At 43.2% G+C, this 22,276-nt stretch overlaps 1 protein-coding gene across 1 annotated transcript in view; it reads right to left on the bottom strand.

Annotated features, from left to right (window-relative positions):
* LRIG1 (leucine rich repeats and immunoglobulin like domains 1) overlaps nucleotides 1–22,276 on the bottom strand; it is a 132,931-nt gene that overhangs the window by 71,082 nt on the left and 39,573 nt on the right. Inside the window, exon 2 of the mRNA XM_083491298.1 lies at nucleotides 4,517–4,588. Within this exon, the coding sequence (XP_083347424.1) occupies nucleotides 4,517–4,588 (72 nt within the window). The remainder of the gene's footprint in view (nucleotides 1–4,516; nucleotides 4,589–22,276) is intronic.

Here is a 22,276-nt window from a genome sequence, read left to right as displayed (position 1 = left end):
ACATCCCCGTGTACATGTGCTGCAGCCCATTTTCTAAAACAAACTACAGTCGTACCTTGGAAGTTGAACAGTATCTGTTCTGGAAGTCCGTTCAACTTCCAAAACATTCGGAAACCAAAGCGCGGCTTCTGATTGGCTGCAGGAAGCTGCTGCAGCCAATCAGAAGCCGAGGAATGCCCCCATCAGATGTTTGGCTTCCAAAAAAAGTTTGGGAACCAGAACACTCACTTCCGGGTTTTGATCGTTCGAGAGCCGAAAGGTACGAGTAGCAAGGCGTTTGACAGCTGAGGTACAAGTGTAATATGTGTAAAATATGCTTATTCGCCATTGGAATCTATTTGTCTCAATCAGGAATTCTTTTTGTACAGGCCTCCACATTCAAAAGCAAATTTTCGTGCAAAGCTGTATCTCCTTGTCTTTAGGTAAAAGGCTGAAATAAGCTGTATATTTTAAAAATTCTGTTAAGAAAATAAACTTCTGGAAATGATTTGAAGACATTTGCATCCAAACAAAGGCAAACTAGGATTATGTAAGGGGTGTGTGTGGAATGACTGAATGAATATGCAACTCTTTTCTAAAGGTGTGTGTGTGCAGAATTTGTTAAGACAGAAGCTTCATAACTTGTCATTCCATTGCTGCGCTACCAGACAGAAGAGAACATCCGTCTCAGTAGCATAGGATTTAAATTCTGTCAGTGAGTGGATTGAAAGCTGATCTGGGTCACATAGCATGCTCTGTTCTTGGTTTAAAAACCCCTTGTTTGTGTGTCGAATTAGTCAATTAATTACCATAATAACAGTTGCTTGTCTGGCAGACTGAAAATTGCCTAAATTTCCTGGCCTTCACCCTCCGACCAGCAATTAAGGAGAGCAGCAGTGCGGGAATTAAGAGGAAATATTTTGACTTTCTGCCTCAGAACGTGTTAGAGCTTCTAATTCTAACAAGGAAATGCATATTTGGTTCTCATTTATTTACCCTTTAGGTTTTCAGATCCACATAGCTTAAAAGTTGTTTGTTTGGATTTATGGCTCATGATATCCTAAAAGCTCTAGGGAGATAAGTCTGAGGAAAGAGAGAATGAAGGCCTCATGTAAACAAATTTCAAGTCTCTTTCCGCCTAATCTCTTTAAGACAAGCCTGTCCAGATCCTTAGAAAGTTGAGGCAATTTAAATCTGTTTTAGTATTTTAACTATCATACTGTTGAAAGCGCGGTTGTGATTTTTTTCTTGGATTTTACTTTTTTATCTTTATGTAAACCGCTTTGAGGGTTTTTTAAACAATCAAGCAGTGTAAATTTTATGAAATAAACAAAAGAAACAAATAACTCCCTCAGAAGCTTGATGCTTAAAAAGCGCTACATTAATTTAATGGAATAAACAAATAAATAGATCCTTCAGAAACTTAGCACTCAAAAATCCTGCTTGGGATATCAAAATGGGCTTGTGCTAATGCGAACCAATTCTTCTGAGTCAAGGAAACTGCCCAAGAACCGCCACAGGTTTGGAAACCCTGGGAATAGTGCACAGTGTCCCGAACCATGTAGCTAATTTTCAATAACTGCTCAAATAATGTTTTAAAGACATAGTTGCTTCAATCCAGCTCTCCCTTGCAGGTGTATGCATTATACATTCTGCGCATGAAACATAATTAAACTATGGAATTCAATCCGACAGGAGTCAGTAATGGCCAGCGACTCGGATGGCTTTTAAATAAAGAGGATTAAACAATTTTACTGAGGAGGCAGTTATCGATGGTTATGTTCTACCTCCGCTGCCAGAGGTAGTAAGACTCTTAATACAGGTTACTAGGAATCACAAATGGGAAGAGAGTGATGTTGCACTAAGGCTCCTCTTGCGGGCTTTCCACAAGCATGTCCTTGGCCACTGCGAGACCAGTGTGGCTAACTAGATGGCCCAGCGGCCTGATGCAGCTCCTCAGGCCATACAGACGTCCTTGTCTGTGAAAAGGAGCAACTGTGCACTAAGGGATGCGCACACACACAAAATCAAAATACAGTGGTACCTCGGGTTAAGTACTTAATTCGTTCCGGAGGTCCGTTCCTAACCTGAAACTGTTCTTAAACTGAAGCACCACTTTAGCTAATGGGGCCTCCTGCCGCACCGCTGGAGCACAATTTCTGTTCTCATCCTGATGCAAAGTTCTTAACCTGAAGCAATATTTCTGGGTTAGTAGAGTGTGTAACCTGAAGTGTCTGTAACCTGAAGCGTATGTAACCCGAGGTACCACTGTATATGGGATGAGCTCCATGTGAGCACCGCAGCACATATGGCGCTTCTGACCGGGACAAACGGCTGCATTTGTGGAGGCTACAGAAGTGGAGAGGATTTTAGTTGCGTCTGACAAACAGGAGACTGGTGGTGCAGGTCTGCAGTTTTGTCAGAACTTGGCAATCTCCCATATATCCTAGAGCTTGGGCCACGAAAACAAACGGTTCCAAGACCTCGGTTGTTATTTTACATTGTTCCAACAAGACGTTTTGCTGTAACGTGCATTGGGTAAGTGGCTTTGGCACCTGGTCTCCAATGTCCCTCAAAAAAAAAAACCAAACACACGTTTGCAAGCAAGCAAAGGTGACCACTAGCTGTCTGGTTGGAAGCTGTCTTCTCTAGCCCCTTTGATCGTGCTCTTCTGTGCGGTAAAGAAGGGGAGGTGGGAGTGCCACTCAGTATAAAATATTTACAGCCCAGTTGCCAGGCTAATGTCATGCTGAAATGGATCCTGCTCAAAAATAGCACAGTTCTCTTGAGGATTCGCTGAAAGGCACTTAGATTTATTTATTTATTTTTACTCTCTCTTTTTTTGTAAAAAGAGAAATGTTTGGGAAAGAAGCTTTACTCAATTTGCTACTCATTTCTTTTAAAAATTGATAGCAGAAAATCAAATCTCTCTCTCTCTCTCTCTCTCTCTATATATATATATATGAACAGGCATGTTTTTTTTCTCATCTATGAACCAGAACACTGTGCTTCCTTACGCTAGAACCCCATATTACCGCCATATAGGGGTACTATGGCAAAGACAATTACCTCCACATTCAGGTGACACACACACACACCCTGGTCCTGTAATGTTCAGGATGGCTTCCTATGCTGCACATCAATGGCTGTCAAAACTTGGCTTGCGCCCCTCCAGAAGCTGTTGGGACTTCCAACTCCCATCTGCCTCACCCGGAAAGGCCAGTGGTCTGGAATGATGGGAGCTGTAGCCCATCAACATCTGCAGGGATGCAGGTTCCCCATCCCTGCATAAGTGATCCTAAAGGTGACAGGGGAGAGACAGCAAGAGCTCAACATGCGGGTGCTGAATTTAAGTGGCCTCCCTGGGTCATGCGCAATGCATCTATGGTGGTTTGGCAGCACTTCTCCAAAGTTTCAGGTGGGAGGTTTTAAAGCAGATGTTTGGATGGCCATCTGTCATAGATGTTTCAGTTGGGTTTCCAGAGCTGCAGGGAGCAGTACTTGATAACCGCCAGGGTCCTTTCCAACTCTACAATCCTACGATTCTATGACATTCTCAGACCTACTTGGGGCTGTAAGGGATTGAACCTGAAACTTTCTGCATGCAAGGCAATTGCTCTACCACTGAGCTACAGTGGTACAACAGGTTACAGACACTTCAGGTTACAGACGCTTTAGGTTACAGACTCCGCTAACCCAGAAATAGTACCTCGGGTTAAGAACATTGCTTCAGGTTAAGAACGGACCTCCAGAACGAATTAAGTTCTGAACCCAAGGTACCACTGTACAGCCCTTTCTTACATAAACCTAATGCCTTTTCCACAGCCTTCCACCTGAATATAAGCTACAGTAAGAGAAATGGACCAAGATCCGGTATGGGAATAAACTTTTACAAGCAAACTTAACATTTCTCTTTTCTTTCCTGGCTTCCACTACCACAAACTGGTGCCAAGGCAATCTTTCCACCACGCTACTAAACCCAAAATCTCCACCTTGTCTCGCAGACAAGCAAACAGAAGGTGGGAGGAGAACGAGTTAATAATTCTGTAGTACAGTACACTACACCTTTGTTTCCCCGAGAGATTCGGGGGGGGGGGGGGAGGTTAGCATCAGATGTCCCAGCTGAGCCCATTCCGCCTTGCCAGATGAAAGTGTATCCACACAGCCAGGTGTGGTTACCTGAACTACTCTGGCTAATTCCAATTTATGAAATGCACAGGCAGAGTGGGGTAGAGACAAAAGGAGGCAGACAAAACATCAATGATTTCCAATAAATGTATTGCGGTTTAATTGAGATGTTGTGTTCCGCTAATTGACTGCTTAATTAAAAAAGAAAAAGCATACAGGTACAGTATGAAAGAAAAAACAATGGCTCAGATTTAATCTGCTGATGCAAGCTAGCAATACAATGAAAGCATGTCACGGGAAAGTATACATTTTGCTGCTGCCATCCCAGCCAGAATCGAAGTGAAGGCGGCACGGGGAGGGGGTGGGGGGAGAAGCCAAGATTAAAGTCCTTTCTGAAGGAAATACTTACACTTCCCGTAGGTTTGGCAGGTTAGAGAAATCAGAAGGATCAATCTCCGTCAACTTGTTGTGGCTCAGGTTTCTGTTAAAAATAAAGAGACAGTCGAATCAGCATACCTGGCAGTCACTTCACTCAGCAAAAATATGGCAATTTTAATTATTAAGGGCTTGCACAGCAAGATTAGTTAGCAGTGTTTTATATATGGGGATTTACCTGTGAGTGCACACAGGAGGAAAATGCACTCTGCTCACCAGATTGGTCCTTCTACATAACAGTTGGAGAAGCAGGCTCCGTTATTTGAAACCGGTTCAATACCCAGCCACCTAAAGCTAAGCCTAATATTTAAAAAGTCTTTATAGCTCTCTCCAAAAAGGTGCTCAAGTCTTTACCGAAGGGAGCATGATCATGCAACTGTGAAGCTGCCAAGAACATAATGACATATGTGGCAGCTTCCTATGTTCCTAAAAGTCCTGCCTAGATCAGATAAAATTGTCCTTCTAGTCCAGCAACTTACTACCAAAAGTGGGCATCCTAAAGCTTTTAGGAGGCTCAAGCAGGTCTTTGCCTCTCACACTGGTAACTGGTATTGAAAGGCTGACTTCCTCTGAATGAAATTCCATTTAGCTACCATGGCAGATAGCCCTTGATAGACGTATTTGTGGACTGTTTACCTATTGCCCTGTATGACAATGGGGTCAACCCAGAGCAAGACCTTCGGGGAAGATCTTAAAATTCAGCCTTTGGTGAAGGACTTTGTCAAAAGCTTTCAACAAGTCCACAAATACGTCTACCAGATCACCCCTTCTATGGAGAAGAACTCCAAAAGGTTGGAGAGGCAGGGATTCCCTTTGCAAAAGCCATGTGGATTCTTTCCCAGTGTGATGTTTCTTCTATGTACTTCAAAATTCTTGTTTTAATAATGCTTTCCATCATTTACCCAGGACAGACACCAGACAAAACAGGCTCGCAGTTTCCAGGCTCTCTGCAAATCCCTTTTTTAAAAAATTGGTGTTACATTGGCAACTTTCCAGTGCTCCATCAAGGAGACCAATTTTTGTGATGGTCGCGTATTTTTGTTAGAACATCAGCTATTTCCCATTTGCGTTCCTTAAGAATTGTTGACCTGGTTATAAGTCCATTTAACTTCAGGTCATCATCTCCAGCGGGGAGGGGGGAGTCGGCCAGACATCCATCCAACTTCTACCACAATGAAGACCAAAGACAAAAGTGTAAACTACATGATTTCACTGTCAGAGCATAGCATGCAGGAGATACTGAAAGAGTGTCACCATCTACCTTAAAGACAGCAGGCATACATGAAAAGATTCTCATTAGTATGCTGGAACCAACCAGAATTTTGCTTGCTATCTATCTATCAATCATCTATCTTTATTAAAAGCTGCACAATCATGACATGACTGAGACAAAGATTGAGCCACTCTTAATTTCAACACTATAATGAATTTCAACTGTAACGGGCTTGGGCACAGGTGAAGGGTTATAATGTTAGCTCTAAAAAACCACCGTGCATGCAGGTCTGTCTATGAACCAATGCAATCCTATGTCTGTAATTACTTAGACGTGAATCCCCCTGTGTCCAGTGCTGCTTACTCAAATATAAGTGTTTAATACAAGCATTTGACTCAAAGGATAGCCAACGTGGTTCCCTTCCAGATGATCTTGGACTCCATCTCCCATCTCCCAGCCAGCATGGCAAATAGTGAAAGATGATGGGAGTTGTAGTCCAACAGCATCTGGAAGCCGCCACACGAAGTACTCCTGCAACTTCCTGTGCCACCTACTAGAATTCATACCCAAGGTTAATTCCCCCCTACCTCAACTAACTTGGTCAGCCATAACAAAAGCTAGAGGTTAGATTTCCAAAAGAAAGGCTTTTAATTCCACCAGGGAAAGAGTGGTGGCTATCCCCTGGCAACCTCTCGTGTGTGTACTTTCAAGTCAGTCCCTTTTCTCCACCTTCTACATCCTTTTCGTCTGGCCAGTGACAGCATAACTTCAGATTTTCTGTTAAGTGTGACATTCTGAGCCAGTCTTATTCCCCCTAGTATGAAACAATAAATCCTTGTAGACTAGGGCAGCAGGAAAAAAAGAGAGCAGCAAGGATGATTGAAAGCAAGGTTAAGGGATAAGCAACTAGCTTCAGAATTAGATATCTTCAGAACTGATAAACGCAAGTTATTTTGCAAAATGTTGATCCACCAGAATGAAATGTTAAGTAGACTGCAGCGTAAGCTTGCATTATGCCTTCCGGTTACAACTCCCAACTTCACCCTGCATTTCTGCCTTATCAAGTGCAGGAAACAAACATGCATATCTTGCGTTATTTAAAAAATATATAACATCCCAGGTGCCAAACAGTGCGCGCTGCTGTTGTTGTTTTAAATCACATCGCAATGGAAATCCATTACACCAGCATTAATGCCAGAAGCTGGCTCAAAGCAGGGGATTTACGCATGTCATTTCCCCTCCATCCCATCCATACTTCTTGTAAAGGACTTGGTTTCCTCTCCAGGCCGGAAGCAGGCAGCACTATTATGGCCCGCTGGATCAGGCCAAAGGCCCCTCTATCCCAGCATTCTGTTCTCACAGTGGCCAACCAGAGGCATATGGGAAGACCACCAGAAGGACTTGAGCGCAACAGCACTCAACTGGTTTACAAAGCCATAGTGCCTCTGACAGTGGAGGTAAAACACAGACACCATGGCTAGCAGAATTCAGAGAAATTTCTATATTTAAACAAAAGATACCCAATTTTTAAGGCTCTCCAAGGTGCTTTGAAACCTAAATCAATACATCCCAAGAAATGAGAGTGAACAAAAACCGCAATTTATCCAGATTACGATGACAAAGAATGCCTTCCTCAAATGCATATGCACACACCACAAAGTCAAGTCTGAGCTCGTCAGTGAGACAAAGAGGGAAATGGGCAGGTAAGGGAGCATATCAGCCCTGGAGTCAATAATTCTCCCCAAAAGAATGCACAACATGAGCAAAGAGTGAGACACACTTGTGTAAGTAATAGCAGATGTTCCGAGAGTTGCAATTTCATTCATATGTCTCACAGATCTGAATGACTTCATTAAGCTCCAAGGTTCTAAAAGAAACAGAAATGTTTGTTTGTTCCCATAAAAAAGGTGGAGGGGCTTCTTTATTCATTTGCCTACTTATATATTACTAAAATTAGATGTCCTGATCTCAGCTAGAATAACATAGGGGGGATAACAATCCTAAAGCAAAGCAGTAAGAAACATCAAATTAAGCCTCCCAGACCCAGGTTCTAGTCTGTAAAATGGGAATCAAATAGTGGCATGACTGAAAAGGATTCTTGGAAGAAAAAGACTGACATATCTTTCTGCAGAATTTCTACCTAAAATTATGCCAATAACAAAAGAGCTAATTCTATATGCCCTGTATTCCTATGAGTAATTACAGTATGAGGTGAATTTAACTTTTATTTTTCATTTGAAGACAACCAGGAAGTCAATACAGCATGCAGACACACACAAATCTCAAATCTTGTGTATCTTGTACAAAATGCATGGATCCATAAAGTCATAGTTCTATTGGATTTATTTTTTGACTCAACAAGTTGAAGGTTTCATCAGATTAGCTCACAGACATGTACCCGTCATTGCTAATTCAGCACACTTTATCCAAAACTTTTTGGCACCTTTTGCTAACAGGAGAGAGACAGCAAAAGAGGAGGGGGGAAAGTCTAGGAATGTCTGCTAATGCCAAACGCAGCTTTCATTAAACACTTTGTCAGCCTTTGTCCTAACACAACTTTTCACCGTTTCACACACAAAAGGAACCAAAGGGCCCTTGAACAATCAAAATCTCGCAATAGAAATTCCTCTGGCTAATCTGTCGAAAGATAGCTGCCTAGTCTGCAGCTTTACTGAATAGGCACCCCACCCAACCCCAAAAAACAATCTCTTGCAGATGCTTTAAGCATGGCAAAACAGAGCACTGTGCACACATGGCTGGGTCTGAATGGAACAAGGGAGGGGAAGTCACTGAATTGCTTATGAAGGGACAAGTGCATAGTGGAAAGCCAACAAGAACCCCTTCTTGGAAAAGCTTTTTTCGAAACAGACTGTGGCTGAACGTCAAGCCTATTAAACCCGTTCACAGATTCTGAGAGGCCAGATATGAATTCCCTTTCCCACTCCCTACTGCGGGGTAAAATCAGAAAAGGGGAAGCTGTAGGGAAAGAGAGCATGCCTTTTGTCAAAAAATAAAAATGTGTAGCATACAGTAGTCGAACAAGCTACCCTCGAAAAGTTTCCTAAAAATGATTCTACGTGCAGAATTTAAGACAGATCTGCTCATGGGGAGAAGTTACCTAATTTGCCCAAATCTGAATTGTTGGAAATTGCAAGGTAACAAGAAAAGAATTGGTGCTCAATACATTTTAGACCCTAACATTGGTTAGAAGTTACATCACGTAATCAGGTACATGAAATAGCCAGGCTGGTGAAAGTTCGCCTTAGAAAATAAACTTGCTGCTTTTCCTCTTCTCCCAATATCCTGCAATGCACTTTCCTGCGGTTTCCTGCATTTATACTAGCCAGCTCGGTGCTTAAACGCTAATCCCACAATAAACAGTTGCACACTGATTACAAGGGGGAAAAGGACTCAGTGCAAAACTGCGAGTCTCCTTTTTTGTATTAAACATGTAACTATGGATCCAAGCATAAAAGAGGGCATAGGGAGATGGCATTGGCTGCCCCACCCCTCGGTAGCTGCACATTGAGCACGAAAGAAAGAATAAAAAACTGATCAGCATCTGATCCAACCCAGAATAGGTCCTGTCATTCTTAAACTGGTTTAGGAACTTTGGGACTGGAGAACAATAAAGTCTATGGATAAAATGACTTCCTCCAGTCTAGTCCAGTGGAATGAATCCACAACTGGAGCTTCTGAAAGCCTGTGTTGAAGTAGTTAATGCTTCACTTTTTACAAACAAAATATCCCCGAATATGTGGATGGCAAGCAAGAAAGAAGTTTCAATTCCATCCATTGTCCTGTTTCATATAGTCCTTTTCCAGTATCCTAAAGGAACTCTATTCCCCCCACCCTGTCCGTATCTGATTCATTTTCTCTTCCACTTATCAGAGGATTAAAAAAGTGAGTGTTTGGGACTGTATTCTTCAAACAGCACATAGTTCAGCTATGGAACTTACTGCCACAAGACGGGAACCAAAGATGGTCACCAAAACGTAGATTAGATTTAGGGCAGATCCACACCTTACATTGAAAGCACATTCCAATGTAGCTTGCCCCACTGCCCCCAAGCTACAATTCCTAGGATGCCTTAAGAAACTAGTTCCCTGGCTTCTTTGGGGGAAGATGTATTTTAAACATGTTTTGAGTGTACTTTAAGTGTATGGTGCCGATCGGCCCAAATTCCTGGAGGATAAGGCCTCAATGACTATTTGTCACAATAGCTAAAAGGCTGCTGGACTAAATTGACCTTAGGTCTGATCTGGCAGGACTTGGATAGAGGAAGCTGTCTTATACACAATTAGACCATTGGTCCATCTAGCTCCATGGATCCATCTTGTCAACACTGACTGACAACAGGTCTTCAGGATTTCAGAAGGGGGTCTCTTTCCAGCCCTACCTACTTGGAGATGCTAGGGAGGCGGGTGATGCTGTGGTCTAAACCACTGAGCCTCTTGGACTTGCTGATCAGAAGGTTGGCGGTTCGAATCCTCACGAGGGGGCGAGCTCCCATTGCTCTGTCCCAGCTCCTGCCAACCTAGCAGTTTGAAATCACGCCAGTGCAAGTAGATAGATAGGTACCACTGTGGCGGGAATGTAAATGTCTATCTGTGTGCTCTGGTTTCCATTGTGCCAGAAGCAGTTTAGTCCTGCTGGCCACATGACCCAGGAAGCTGTCTGTAGGCAAATGCCGGCTCCCTCAGCCTGAAAGCGAGATGAGCGCCGCAACCCCATAGTTGCCTTTGACTGGACTTAACTGTCCAGAGGTCCTTTACCTTTACCTGCTAGGGATTGAACCTGGGACCTTCTGCATACCACAAGCAGGTACTCTCCCACTGAGCACAGCTTACTCACTCGGTTGCTACCTTGATGATCTGTCACTAGGGCTCAGACACTCTATCTGTCAGGGTTCATGAACATTGTATGTATTTGTGTATAGGTAGGCAGAATTTTGTATAGGAGCAAGTAAGGAACAAGTGAAACCCACTGAAGTACAGGTGCATCTTTAGAGCAAAATGCCTTATGATTCTGCACTCCAAGGGGACAAAGAGAGACCAAAGAGAGAGGCTTACAAGCAAACCTAAGAAAAAGTAGGCATGGGATTATACTACCAGAGACCTTCCATCTCCTGTTTTGCTCACAATATAACAGCCCAAAACATAGGCTGCCATTAACTGCGAGCTACAAAAGACATCTCATCAGGACGCCACGCTCCTCTGCTTCAGAAACCAGAGCAGAGTCAAAGACTCCATTGTGCGGCAAACAGAGGCATACATTTGCCCGTTCTTAATTGCAGCAAATAAAGTGAAAAATTGCTAGTTCTGTTAATCTGCATTGCCTAAAGAAAATGATTTCTATTCACCCAGTGATGACTGGCAAACAGGATGAGGAACTTGGGAGGGGGCAGGGTTGGGGTTATCAGCAAAGCTAATAAAGGAAAGCCCATTCAGAAACCTCCCTGCTGCATGCCCATTCAGTTTGCAAAGTACAAACTGAATTGCAGCTCTGCTCCAAAAGGTAAAGAACAATGCTGATAATATCTGTCAGAAAGCTGCTTTCCACCATGAACCTCTACATAAAAAGAAATTTGCCGGATTACCCGCTATTGCATCATAAATAGTGACACAGTTCAGGAGGGAAAATAGGGAGGGGAGAGGAGCTGGACCATTTCGGTTTTAATTGTGCAGAAGCTGCAATGTTAGCTACCCCCAAAGCTAACAGACAGGACGTCTGAGCCTTATGTTAAAAACGAACCAAGATATCCAAACCAACAACCAACCCCACAAGAGCAAAACGAAGCCACCTACTTTGCAAATAAATTTATTGCACAAAGCATAGTTTAATCGTTACAACACTGGCAAGTCGGAATAAAGCTATTGTCTTGAGTTAGAACTGTGGCCCCAGCCAAACTTTTCTCCAATCACGGAATATGGACTTCTGTGAAAGTGAAACCGCAAAGCAATCAATCATTATTACCCTTTTCAAGAGCAGGCACTGTACTTACTAGGAGTGTTTATTCATCTTTCTGGGAGCGACTCTCTCTCTCTCTCTCTCTCTCTCTCTCTCTCTCTCTCTCTTTCTGGTCTTAGTTAGCTATTAATACAGAAAGGTCTCGCCTGAGCCTCCCTCCCCTCCGCAAGAAAGAAAAAAAGAGTGGAATGAAAAAAACTCACAAAATAAGATCAATTAAAATTCACAACACCTATGGGGAGGGGTTGTATTTGTAAACAAGATTCGTGAAAACAGCTCGCGGAGGTTTTACAACTATAAATATGCTTTCTTGTTGTGTTCTCAGCTTGACTGGCAGCTGTGATAATCTTCAGAGGCCCTTCGTTCTAGCTGTTCTCATCTCTGCAAGCAAGGCAACTAGTGACAAGGTTGCTTCAGTGGCGGCTATGGAACTATGGAACTCCCTCCCACTGAAGTTCTTCCTATTACCAACAGCATCAGACAAAGGCTGCCAACTTCACCATGACTTGTTGCAGAGGATTTATGACTCGGGCTGTAGTTTTTAGGTACTTAGTTTGTGTTAGCATTGCTGTTAGCAACTGGCACTGCTTTGATTTGTGTTTCCAATACAGATTGCATCGGTTCAAGGTGGGAGTCCCTGAAATTAGTAACACCTGCACCTTTAATATGGTGCTTTTTTATTCCAACTGAAAATACCTTATAATTCATCCTTTTCTGAGGCATCCAGGTAAGAGCTTATGTACACTTTGCTAGAGAAGTGGCTAACCTTTTTGGCTCCAAGGACTGCGTTGCCTTGAATCAAATCCTCTGGGAGCCGCATGCCAAAGCTTCTGCCAAGGACAGGATATCAGATAAAGTCCCATATATTACCAAGGAAGTGACTGACTTTTTTATATAAAAAAATGTTATGCACTTAAGAGCTCAGCTGATTGCCAGCATTAACTAAACTGGAAATGCAGCACTTTTTGTTGCTTTTCTTCCTTATTATTTGTGGTCTATTATTTCAACCTGAACAGATCTTATGGCCGTAATAAAAGATGGGCTGACTGTGATTGACTTGCTCTTTGTCGCTGTGTTCTCATGGCTTCATCCTTTTGCTTTGACTTCTCTCAGCTTGTTAGCCTGTCACTTTGCGGCAGAAACGCTTTAAATCAATAAGTACCGCTTGATGACTTGACTTTGTTTGTTTATGTGTTCCAATGCAGGCAATTTCTCATTTGGAGCGTGTCACTCTTTCTATTTATTTAAGACTTCCTACCCCAATTTCTTTACCCAAAGAAGGCACCCAGAGCAGCTTATGAAGATTAGCAGGAAGACAGTCTCGGCCTACACTCTAAAAGACACAAACACGGGAGGGAAAAAAACAAAGAAGAAGAAGGAGGGAAAGAAAGCTCAGGGATAAGTTCTTAAAGCGGCCGTTCTTATAATGACCGGCTAGGGTAGAAACAGATCAGATACTGTAATGGAAGGGCAGCCACTAAGCAACAGGTTCAGAGATGGCCAAAGGCAGCTGGTCTCTCAACCAAGGAAACAGAATAGGCCTGATTTTCATCTCTCCCTCTATTCTGCAACCTAATCCAGGCTTTGTTGTGGTGTATGATGTTGAAATTTAAAAGGTTTTATTAGGACATCTGCAGGCCTGCAGCAATGTTGTCCAATGCTTCACGGTGAGCCATAAACCACAGCTTACCACCAGGCATTGGCAAACTCAGCCCTCCAGGTGTTTTGGGACTACAACTCCCATCTGTTGGGATACTGCCAGGGAGACAAAGTCCATCATGGCTCCACATCGCCTCCGGACGTCCATCGATCTCCCGTAGACACGCAGTATCAGCAATTAGCGACACGAGCTCCAGAAATAGCTTGCCACATTCCAGAGCTGATGCACGCTCTTTTCAGCAGATAATGCACAGCGAAAGATGCACGCAGGAGAGCATTATTTAAGTTTATTCAGCGTTGGTCAGAACAAAGAAAACATGACTGCCTGCTTCAGTGTTCAGGCACCGAGAGAGAGAAACGAAAGCAACAGAAAACATAAACTTCCTGTGAACAGGAAATACGCAGACTCTGTGACTCACAAAGCCTGCTCCCTTTTAAGGTGGAACGGAAATATCCTAACATAGCAAACAGGACCAGTGGTCAGGGATGATGGGAGCTGTAGTCCCAAAACATCTGGAGGGCCGAGTTTGCCTATGCCTGGCTTACCACGGACAAGGCACTGTGCTACTTGCATGCTGCCAAATCACTCTCCATTCCCTCTTCCCTCTCTGGAGTCAGAAGCAATAACAACAAGCCTGGCCTTGCTGTGGGATGTGAACCAGCACTGATGGTTTGTTTTCCCCAAAAACAAACCATGAGCGGTAAACTGAGGACAAACCATGGCATACTGGTTGTGGCTTGTTTTGTCAGAATCAAGCCATCAGGTTCACAAGCCATGGTAAGCCCAGGCTCTTGGATTTGTTGCTCTTGCTTCCAAAGGCATGGACACAGCGGTCGTTGAGTACTGAGGAGAAATCAGACAAAAAGTACCTGCAGCAGATATGACAAGATTTAAAACCCTACTTTGCTCCTCCTCGTGGTGCTCCACACCATGAAGGCCTCAACTACTTACCCAACCATCTGAATATTTCAACCCCACTTGAGAACTCCAGGAGGAGTACCCAGAGTGGCCAATAACAGATAAAGCCAATAATTAAAAACATAAGCTAAATGTTAGCAACTAATGCAGACCAATGCAGAAGAAGTAACTTTAAGCATCACAGGCAGGGTGCATAATGCCTGTATCAGTGAAAGCTAGCTTAAATTAACACCAAAGAATGCTAGTGCATTCTTCAGTACCAATTCAGACAGGCCTGAACCCCAGTATAGCTCTGGGCCCCATTTGCACTATTCATTTAAAGCAGCATCATTCCCCTGTAAACTGTCATGGCTTCCTGCAAAGAATCCTGGGAAGTGTGGTTTGCTAAAGGTGCCAAGAGAGTTGTTAGGCGACTCTTACTCCCCTCACAGAACTTCGATTCCCAAAAGTTGCTGGGAAGGAGGATTAACCATTAGACCACTCTGGAAACCGTAGTTCTATGAGAGGGGAGTAGGGGCCTCCTAAGGAATCTCAGCATCCTTAATAAACAGCACTATCCAGAATTCTTCTGTGGTGGGAAGCCATGACGGTTTAAAGGGGTATGGTGCCACTTTAAATGTATAGTGCAGATGGGGCCCTGGTCTGTAAACTCTCTCCTTCCCACCCCCATCCAGGCATGCCACAAACCATTAGTCCCTGTTGCATTTGTGGTACAGATTGGCTACTCATGATTTATGCTGAAAACCACATACCATAATAAACGGCACATGGGGAGGTACAAGGTTTTAATCCCAGTCTTAAAAAAGAAGACATCATGACACAGTCTTGTTTTTCTTCTGGTTTCCCCCGCCTCCATTCCCTCTCCTTAAAAGCATGCTCTCTCTCTCTCTCTCTTTTTGCAATTATGAACAAGACTTTGATGACCAAACATGTTTGTTGTGATTTTCTCTGATTAAGAAACAAAACCCTAAATGGAGTCTTAAATGGAGGTGTACAGCTTCTACAACCGTATACCTTGTCTCTTTTTCAGAAATCGATGCCCAATAATGTAGTCACAGTTGTGGTGGGTTTTTATTACTAATAAAGCAGCAGACAATTTAAAGGATCCTGAAAATTGGCAATTGTAAGGAACCTTACTAATTTCATCCCCCCCCCCATGGTCCCCCAGAAAGCCTTGGATTAAAAAAAACCCGCTAGAAGTAAAAAGCTCCATGAAGAGATAGAGTTACACTAGAAAAAGAATTTTCTCAACATGTATACTAATACATTTTGAGCTTTCTGTTCTTTACCTTCCAAAGGTACTACCAATGTGACTTTTTTCCCAGTTGCTGTTTTTCTAAAGGGGATTAATATATTTCCATTTACTCATTTATCCTTCGGGGGCTTTTCGTCATATATCTTATGTTTATGAGCCTATCTGAAATATAATGAACAACGTCTGCATTAATCAACTTCATTCTTTGCATTATGGGAGTTAGGTAATAGATTAAGTGCAACACTGTGATAGGCAGACAAACAGACAGAAAGACAGACAGACAGATATATCAACTTATGTTGGCACAACAAGTACTGTATGCCCTTTCCTGGACATGGATAGCTTTTCTGCCACAACTCATGCGTTAGTAACCTCATAACTGGACAACGGTAACACAATGTAGGTAGGGCTTCCCTCGTGACTGGTCCAGAAGGCTGAGACCAGGTTGCTGAGTGGAGAACCTGGACACACAAACATTACTCTTGAGCTGAGGGAACTACATTGGCTGCCAATTATCTACTAGGCCACATTCAAGGTCTTGTTATTGACATACAGAGCCCTGAGCAACTTGAGACCAAGGGATCTGAAAGCCACCTCCCCATATTCAGACCTGCTCAAACACTTATGGACGATCGGGGGGGGGGGGGGAGTCTGTTGGTGGTTTTATGCCCTACAAACTATTGTAGGGCAGTGACCTAGAAGTAAGAGTTTTCCATGGTCTCCCTCGCAGTTGGAAACACCCTCTCCTCCCCAATTCATGAAACTTTTATATGTTTTAGATGCCACCTGAAAACGTATACATCTTAAGGCAGCCCTGTTCAGGGAAGTTTTTAATATGTAATGCTGTACTGTTTTTAACACTGATTGGGAGCTGCCCAGAGTGGCTGGGGAAACTCAGCCAGATGGGCGGGGTATAAATAATAAATTATTATTATTATTATTATTATTATTATTATTATTATTATTATTATTATTTTGCTGAACCCTAAAGTTGGTTTTCAATACCTCTGTTGCTGCATTTTATTATTTTATATGCTGGTATAAAACCAGGATACCTGGTTATGTTATGTTTCAATATATATATATATATATATATATATATATATATATATATATAAACATAGTACTTAACAGCCAACAGTCTATAGATTTCTTTTAGAAAATAAATACACTCAGAAGAACTGCAGCTAACATTCTGAAAACCAGTTCCCCTGAATAAAATAACCATCCCACATACCCTTTGATCACTGTTGTTCAGACCAATCATTTTGTGGAATTATCGCTTCCCACTCCTTTTAAAAAAGAGCAGCAATGCCACCGTACACAAAACCAGCATAAGTTAGCTGCATACGCTACTGGAAAAAACCATGAGATGAGCTTGCACACTCATCTCTGTAGCCATATCTCATGTAACACAATGAAAAACTTGCCATCTTGAAAGGCAGGTTTTCCTGAATCACAATCTTTCCCTTTTATTACCAGGTATTTAACATTTCATTTTAGCCCAAACTAATTTGTAGAGAATTTTGTGCCTTTGCTTCCTTCAAAGTACTGTGTTTTTTTAAAAAAAATCCTGGCAGCACATCAGCATAAGATAAATCAAGTTAAAACAGGATCCATTTAGCAGGATCAGAAGTTGAATACTGGCTTGGAAACCTAAAAAAGGAATGCAAGGGCTTCCCCCCTCTTCCCCAGCCCTTTCTATATTGAGTCATCCATTTATTTTAAAAATGTCAAACCTGATATATAGCAATATAGATATACCTTGAGGGATCTCGACACCTGTGTGTGGGTGTATATATCACAAGCATAAATTAGTTAACAGATCGTTTGTCATTGCAGCTGTTCTCTGATATCTGATCAGGACTGGGAAGTTTAAAATAAGTATTAAAAAATCAGCAGGGTGTTAGACCCCAGATTTCATGGGAGATAGTCGCAGCAGCACAAAATTTTAATACCGTGTGGGAAGATAATATAGGAATTCTAGTCTGGATCTGTTTTTAGGAGTCCCTTGGAACAGACGTCTCATTTTCGACACAGGTGAGATATACTTGTACAACGAGATGTGAAGCTAGACATGAGAAATTGGGTGGGTGGGAAGGAAATGCACATGGTGGTTTCTCAACTAACCACGTAGGTTGTATCCAACATGGCTCATGCTTGGAGAAGACCCACTGAAATTAACAGACATGACTAGTACAATTTCAGTGGGCCTACTCTAAGCAGAACTTAGTTGGATACAACCCTAAGTCTCCAGAATGACAAAGGGTGCTCACATCAGTTCAAAACCACACGATGCAGCTATGTCTCCAGTCCCCTTTGGCACACCACGTTTTGAACATGGGAAGTGCTGCAGCTCAATGGTCAACCATCTTGCCTTCCACACAGAAGGTCCCAAATTCAAACCCAGGCATCTCCAAGTACAACTGGGAAAGACTCCTGCCTGAAACCCTGGTGTGCAGATAACACTGGGCTAGATGGACCATTGCCTAAGTTTCCAAATGAACAGGATCTCAAATGGTCCAGATTGCAATGCAGACGGAACAGCTAGCTTATGGGGCTGCCCAACCTTGTTCTCATGAAAGAAATCCGTGCTGCTCAAAAACTTGCCCACATTTTCAGGCAGCTGGGAAACCACAATGGCAAATTCAGATCTTTTATTTGAGAGCAACTAGCAGCCAGTGCTATAACGATACACTTTCCAGAGGCCTCTTTAAAAAAATTTATTGGGCCTCCTTTTCAAGTTCCTTCATTCATATGAAGCCAATAGGGAGCCCTTTTGATCAAGCATGAGAACTGTCTTGTATGTCTCTCGAGCTGCAAAAGCTGATCTACGCATAACACAGAATGAGATGGAGGACTCTGGAGGCAGATCTGTAAACTTACATTATTTCGTATTTCAACGAGAGTGACATATTTTTGAAAGCTCTGTCATCTCCAAGCATCCACGGGTTCACCTGCCAGTAACCCCGCTACACCTTGGTGAGCAGGACAACCAGCAACCATACAGACCCTTAACCTGCAGGTCTTATTTCCACTGCATTTTTCAAGCAGCTAAGAAGCAGGAGGTTTTCCTTTTAAGCAGTGGGAGACTTCAGCCTTTACTTACCTTCTCCATATCCTGCACAGGGGAAGGGTTCGGTGGCAATCATAATGGGTTGTATGCAGTGCTTTTTCCCCTAAAAAAAATGTTTAGGGGTACTCTCGTTTTGACGCAAGAAAATCACTATTTTATAGTTCAGATCGGGGACAGTAAATGGACAAAAGTGCAAAGATTCACAAAATGTTTAGGGGTATGCGTACCCCTGCGTCCGCCCAGAAAAAAGCACTGGTTGTATGTATCCAATGAAGTTCTTTTAGCGCAAGGACATCTTCCTGTGCAACAGGACTTCCTCACCTTGCAACTCCCCCACCCCCAAATAAATCTGTTCTGGGGGGGTCCCCACTTCTGTCTGGATTTGGATTTGGAGGAGAGAGAGAGAGAGAGGAGAGGAAGTCCTTTTGTGCAAGCAGTAGTCCTTGCACTAACAGAATGACCTCATCAGTTACAATCCAATGTCTGGCTACCAACACAAGGAGGTTTCTTATGATGACCTATATTGACATTTCATTTCCAGCTTGCTACGTATGGCAAATCTATGAAAAATAAAACCTACAAGTTTTTACTTTGTTTCTAGCTTTTTTACCTTCCCTTTAGGAGCTTTTGCCTTGCAAGGTCTCTGAAACTGATTTATTTTTCCCAGCAGTTTGTACAGAAACAAGTCCTTCGAAAGGACACTTAAGCTGAGACGCATTGGGCTAATTTAACAATAAACATTCATCCTTTCCAGCATGTTTCAGATATATTTAAATAAAACAGAGAAATGCATTACTAGCAACTTTAGACGTTTTAATTTTAAAAAAACAAAAAACCTATCCAAGTACCGTATATGGCTCAATTTAACAGTCCTCTGGAGAACTGTGCTATTGCGACACAGGGAACACTTACTTAACGTCACAGTCTTTTCAAATTAATATCCAGAAGGAAAACACAAGCGCCTTGGCGACAAAAGTGATGTAACCAACTCATTAAGCAAATACGCACACAATGGTAACTTGGCACCCAAACATTACATGCAAAACAACTTCACATGTCAGGTGCCATAAACACCACAGCCTAGCAGGCGTTTAACAGCAATCTATGAGAGACGGGTGATCCCATTTAGTAATACAGTGGTACCTCGGGTTAAGTACTTAATTCGTTCTGGAGGTCTGTTCTTAACCTGAAACTGTTCTTAACCTGAAGCACCACTTTAGCTAATGGGGCCTCCTGCTGCCGCCGCGCCACCAGAGCACGATTTCTTTTCTCATCCTGAAGCAAAGTTCTTAACCTGAAGTACTATTTCTGGGTTAGCGGAGTCTGTAACCTGAAGCGTATGTAACCTGAAGCGTATGTAACCTGAGGTACCACTGTGCACCATTTTGTTGACATGATGTGGGAATCACAGCTTTACCACCTCCTTTGGAAAATGGACACTCATTTAACTCTTAATGCCTTCCTGATTTCAGTACACACAACACAGCCTTCTGCCACATCCCTAGACTCTAAAAGATGACGTCTTCTCAACAAGAGTATGACAGCGCCATTCCAGCCACCCTCCTTCACCTCCCACCCAGTGTTAGAAACTCAGATATATAAGATAGGCACCAAATGGCTCCTTTAGCCTAGGTTATAGTCACCACAGGGGACGCGGGTGCTGCTGTGGTCTAAACCACTGAGCCTCTTGGGCTTGCCAATCAGAAGGTCGGCGGTTCGAATCACCACAACAGGGTGAGCTCCCATTGCTCGGTCCCAGCTCCTGTCAACCTAGCAGTTTGAAAGCATGCTCAAAAGTGCAAGTAGATACCACTCCGGCGGGAAGGTAAATGGCGTTTCCATGCTCCGCTCTGGTTTCGGTGTTCCATTGCGCCAGAAGCGGCTTAGTCATGCTGGCCACATGACCTGGAAAAACTGTCTGCGGACAAATGCCGGCTCCCTCGGCCTGTAAAGCGAGATGAGCGCCGCAACCCCAGAGTCGCCTGCGACTGGACTTAACTGTCAGGGGTCCTTTACCTTTTTACCTTTATAGTCACCAAAACATAATGTCTACTTGTCATTTTGGGGTAAGGTAGCTCTAAAGTCCTTTTTTTCAAATGATGGACTGACTGTGATTGATTCTCAGTTAAAAATCTGGCTGGTTCAGAGGACAACCTTGAGCTAGGTTAAGAGCTTTGAGAACTTAAAAGAAGAAAAGATTAAGGTAGGTAGCCGTGTTGGTCTGACACAGTCGAAATAAAAAAATTAAAAAACTGTCCAGTAGCACCTTATAGACCAACTAAGTTTGTTCTGGGTATAAGCTTTCGTGTGCATGCACACTTCTTCTGATATCTGATCCAGGGACATATATACTGGCCTATTTTTCTTCTTCTTTTTGCTCCTGCTCAAGCTGCACAGAAAAAGCAATTTGGTTCCAGAAATTCATTCTGATTGTGCAGATAAAACATAACTGAATTCTGCAGGATGGGGTATTAGTGTGTGAAAACAGTCCAGATCCAAAGATCCGCCGATGGTGGAGATGGCAGGTGCCATCCTGGAACCCAGGCATCTTCACTTGGTCGCAAGTGGTCGAAAGCCAGGTGCAAAATGCGCCCGGCTAATTTCGAACACTTCTCCCACCGCGCTCGCACCCAAACCCCAATCCTCTAAGAGGCTGGTGGACTAATGTGTGAATGTAGCTCCTGCGAGAAGCAGAGACAAATGGCAGTTCAGACACTTCCCTCCGCTTTCCATGGTAGAAGAAAGGGGCAAAAGCTTGCCATTCCAGCATGCAAAGATTTGTCACTGCTGGGCCCCAACCGAAAAGTGTCCAGGTTCCAGCGTTTAAATGCTCTCAAAATATGAACTTTTGAGAGGTGATTCATTCCAAAGCTCACCCTTGACATTTCTAGGTGAGCCATCTGTTTGAGCGCTACTCACAGTCAGAAGGAGAAAAGCGCAAAGCAGCGAGAAACTCACGCATTTATATATAGGGAGAAGCCTCCTCCAATGTGGGGACTTTGTGCTCCCAAGAGCTTTTGCAGTGTTTGTTTTCTGCAGCACATGGTTTGGAAATGACCGATTTAATCAGTATATGCAATGTGTGGCAAATCAATTGCAAGCTGGAAATGAAATGTCAATATAGGTCCCTATGATGCTCCTGCTGTTGTGAACTGTTTTATCATATATGAACAGGAGCGTTGTTTCACTTTTTTAACAGTCTTCAAATTAAAAAGGTGGTTTCTCATGGCGACGCACACTGACATTTCATTTCCAGCTTGTTTTTTGTGTCAAATCTAAAGCGCATCTTGCACTGCACATCTGTGCCACAGCAAGCAGGAAAAGGGAACTGACCCTACCATTAAACTCTAACTGGCCAGGCTGCTAACCAAAAACTTTAAATGCGCAGCAACTGCAAGCAAGCCCATTTACTCTACATTTGCAAGCGCGTTTACTCAACAAGCCCTTGCAAGGGTATTTAGGCCTCACTCCCAGATGCCAACATTACAGCAAGGGGGGCAGGACTTTTGAAATCGTCTCCACCCCCATCGTTCAGCCCGGACACTGAGATCCAGCGCCGAGGGCCTTCTGGCGGTTCCCTCATTGCGAGAAGTGAGGCTACAGGGAACCAGACAGAGGGCCTTCTTGGTGGTGGCGCCTGCC

Source organism: Podarcis liolepis, assembly GCF_965112155.1.
Source record: "Podarcis liolepis genome assembly, chromosome: 2".
In the NCBI taxonomy this organism is placed as follows: Eukaryota; Metazoa; Chordata; class Lepidosauria; order Squamata; family Lacertidae; genus Podarcis; species Podarcis liolepis.
This window is presented reverse-complemented; position numbering and strand designations above follow the sequence as displayed.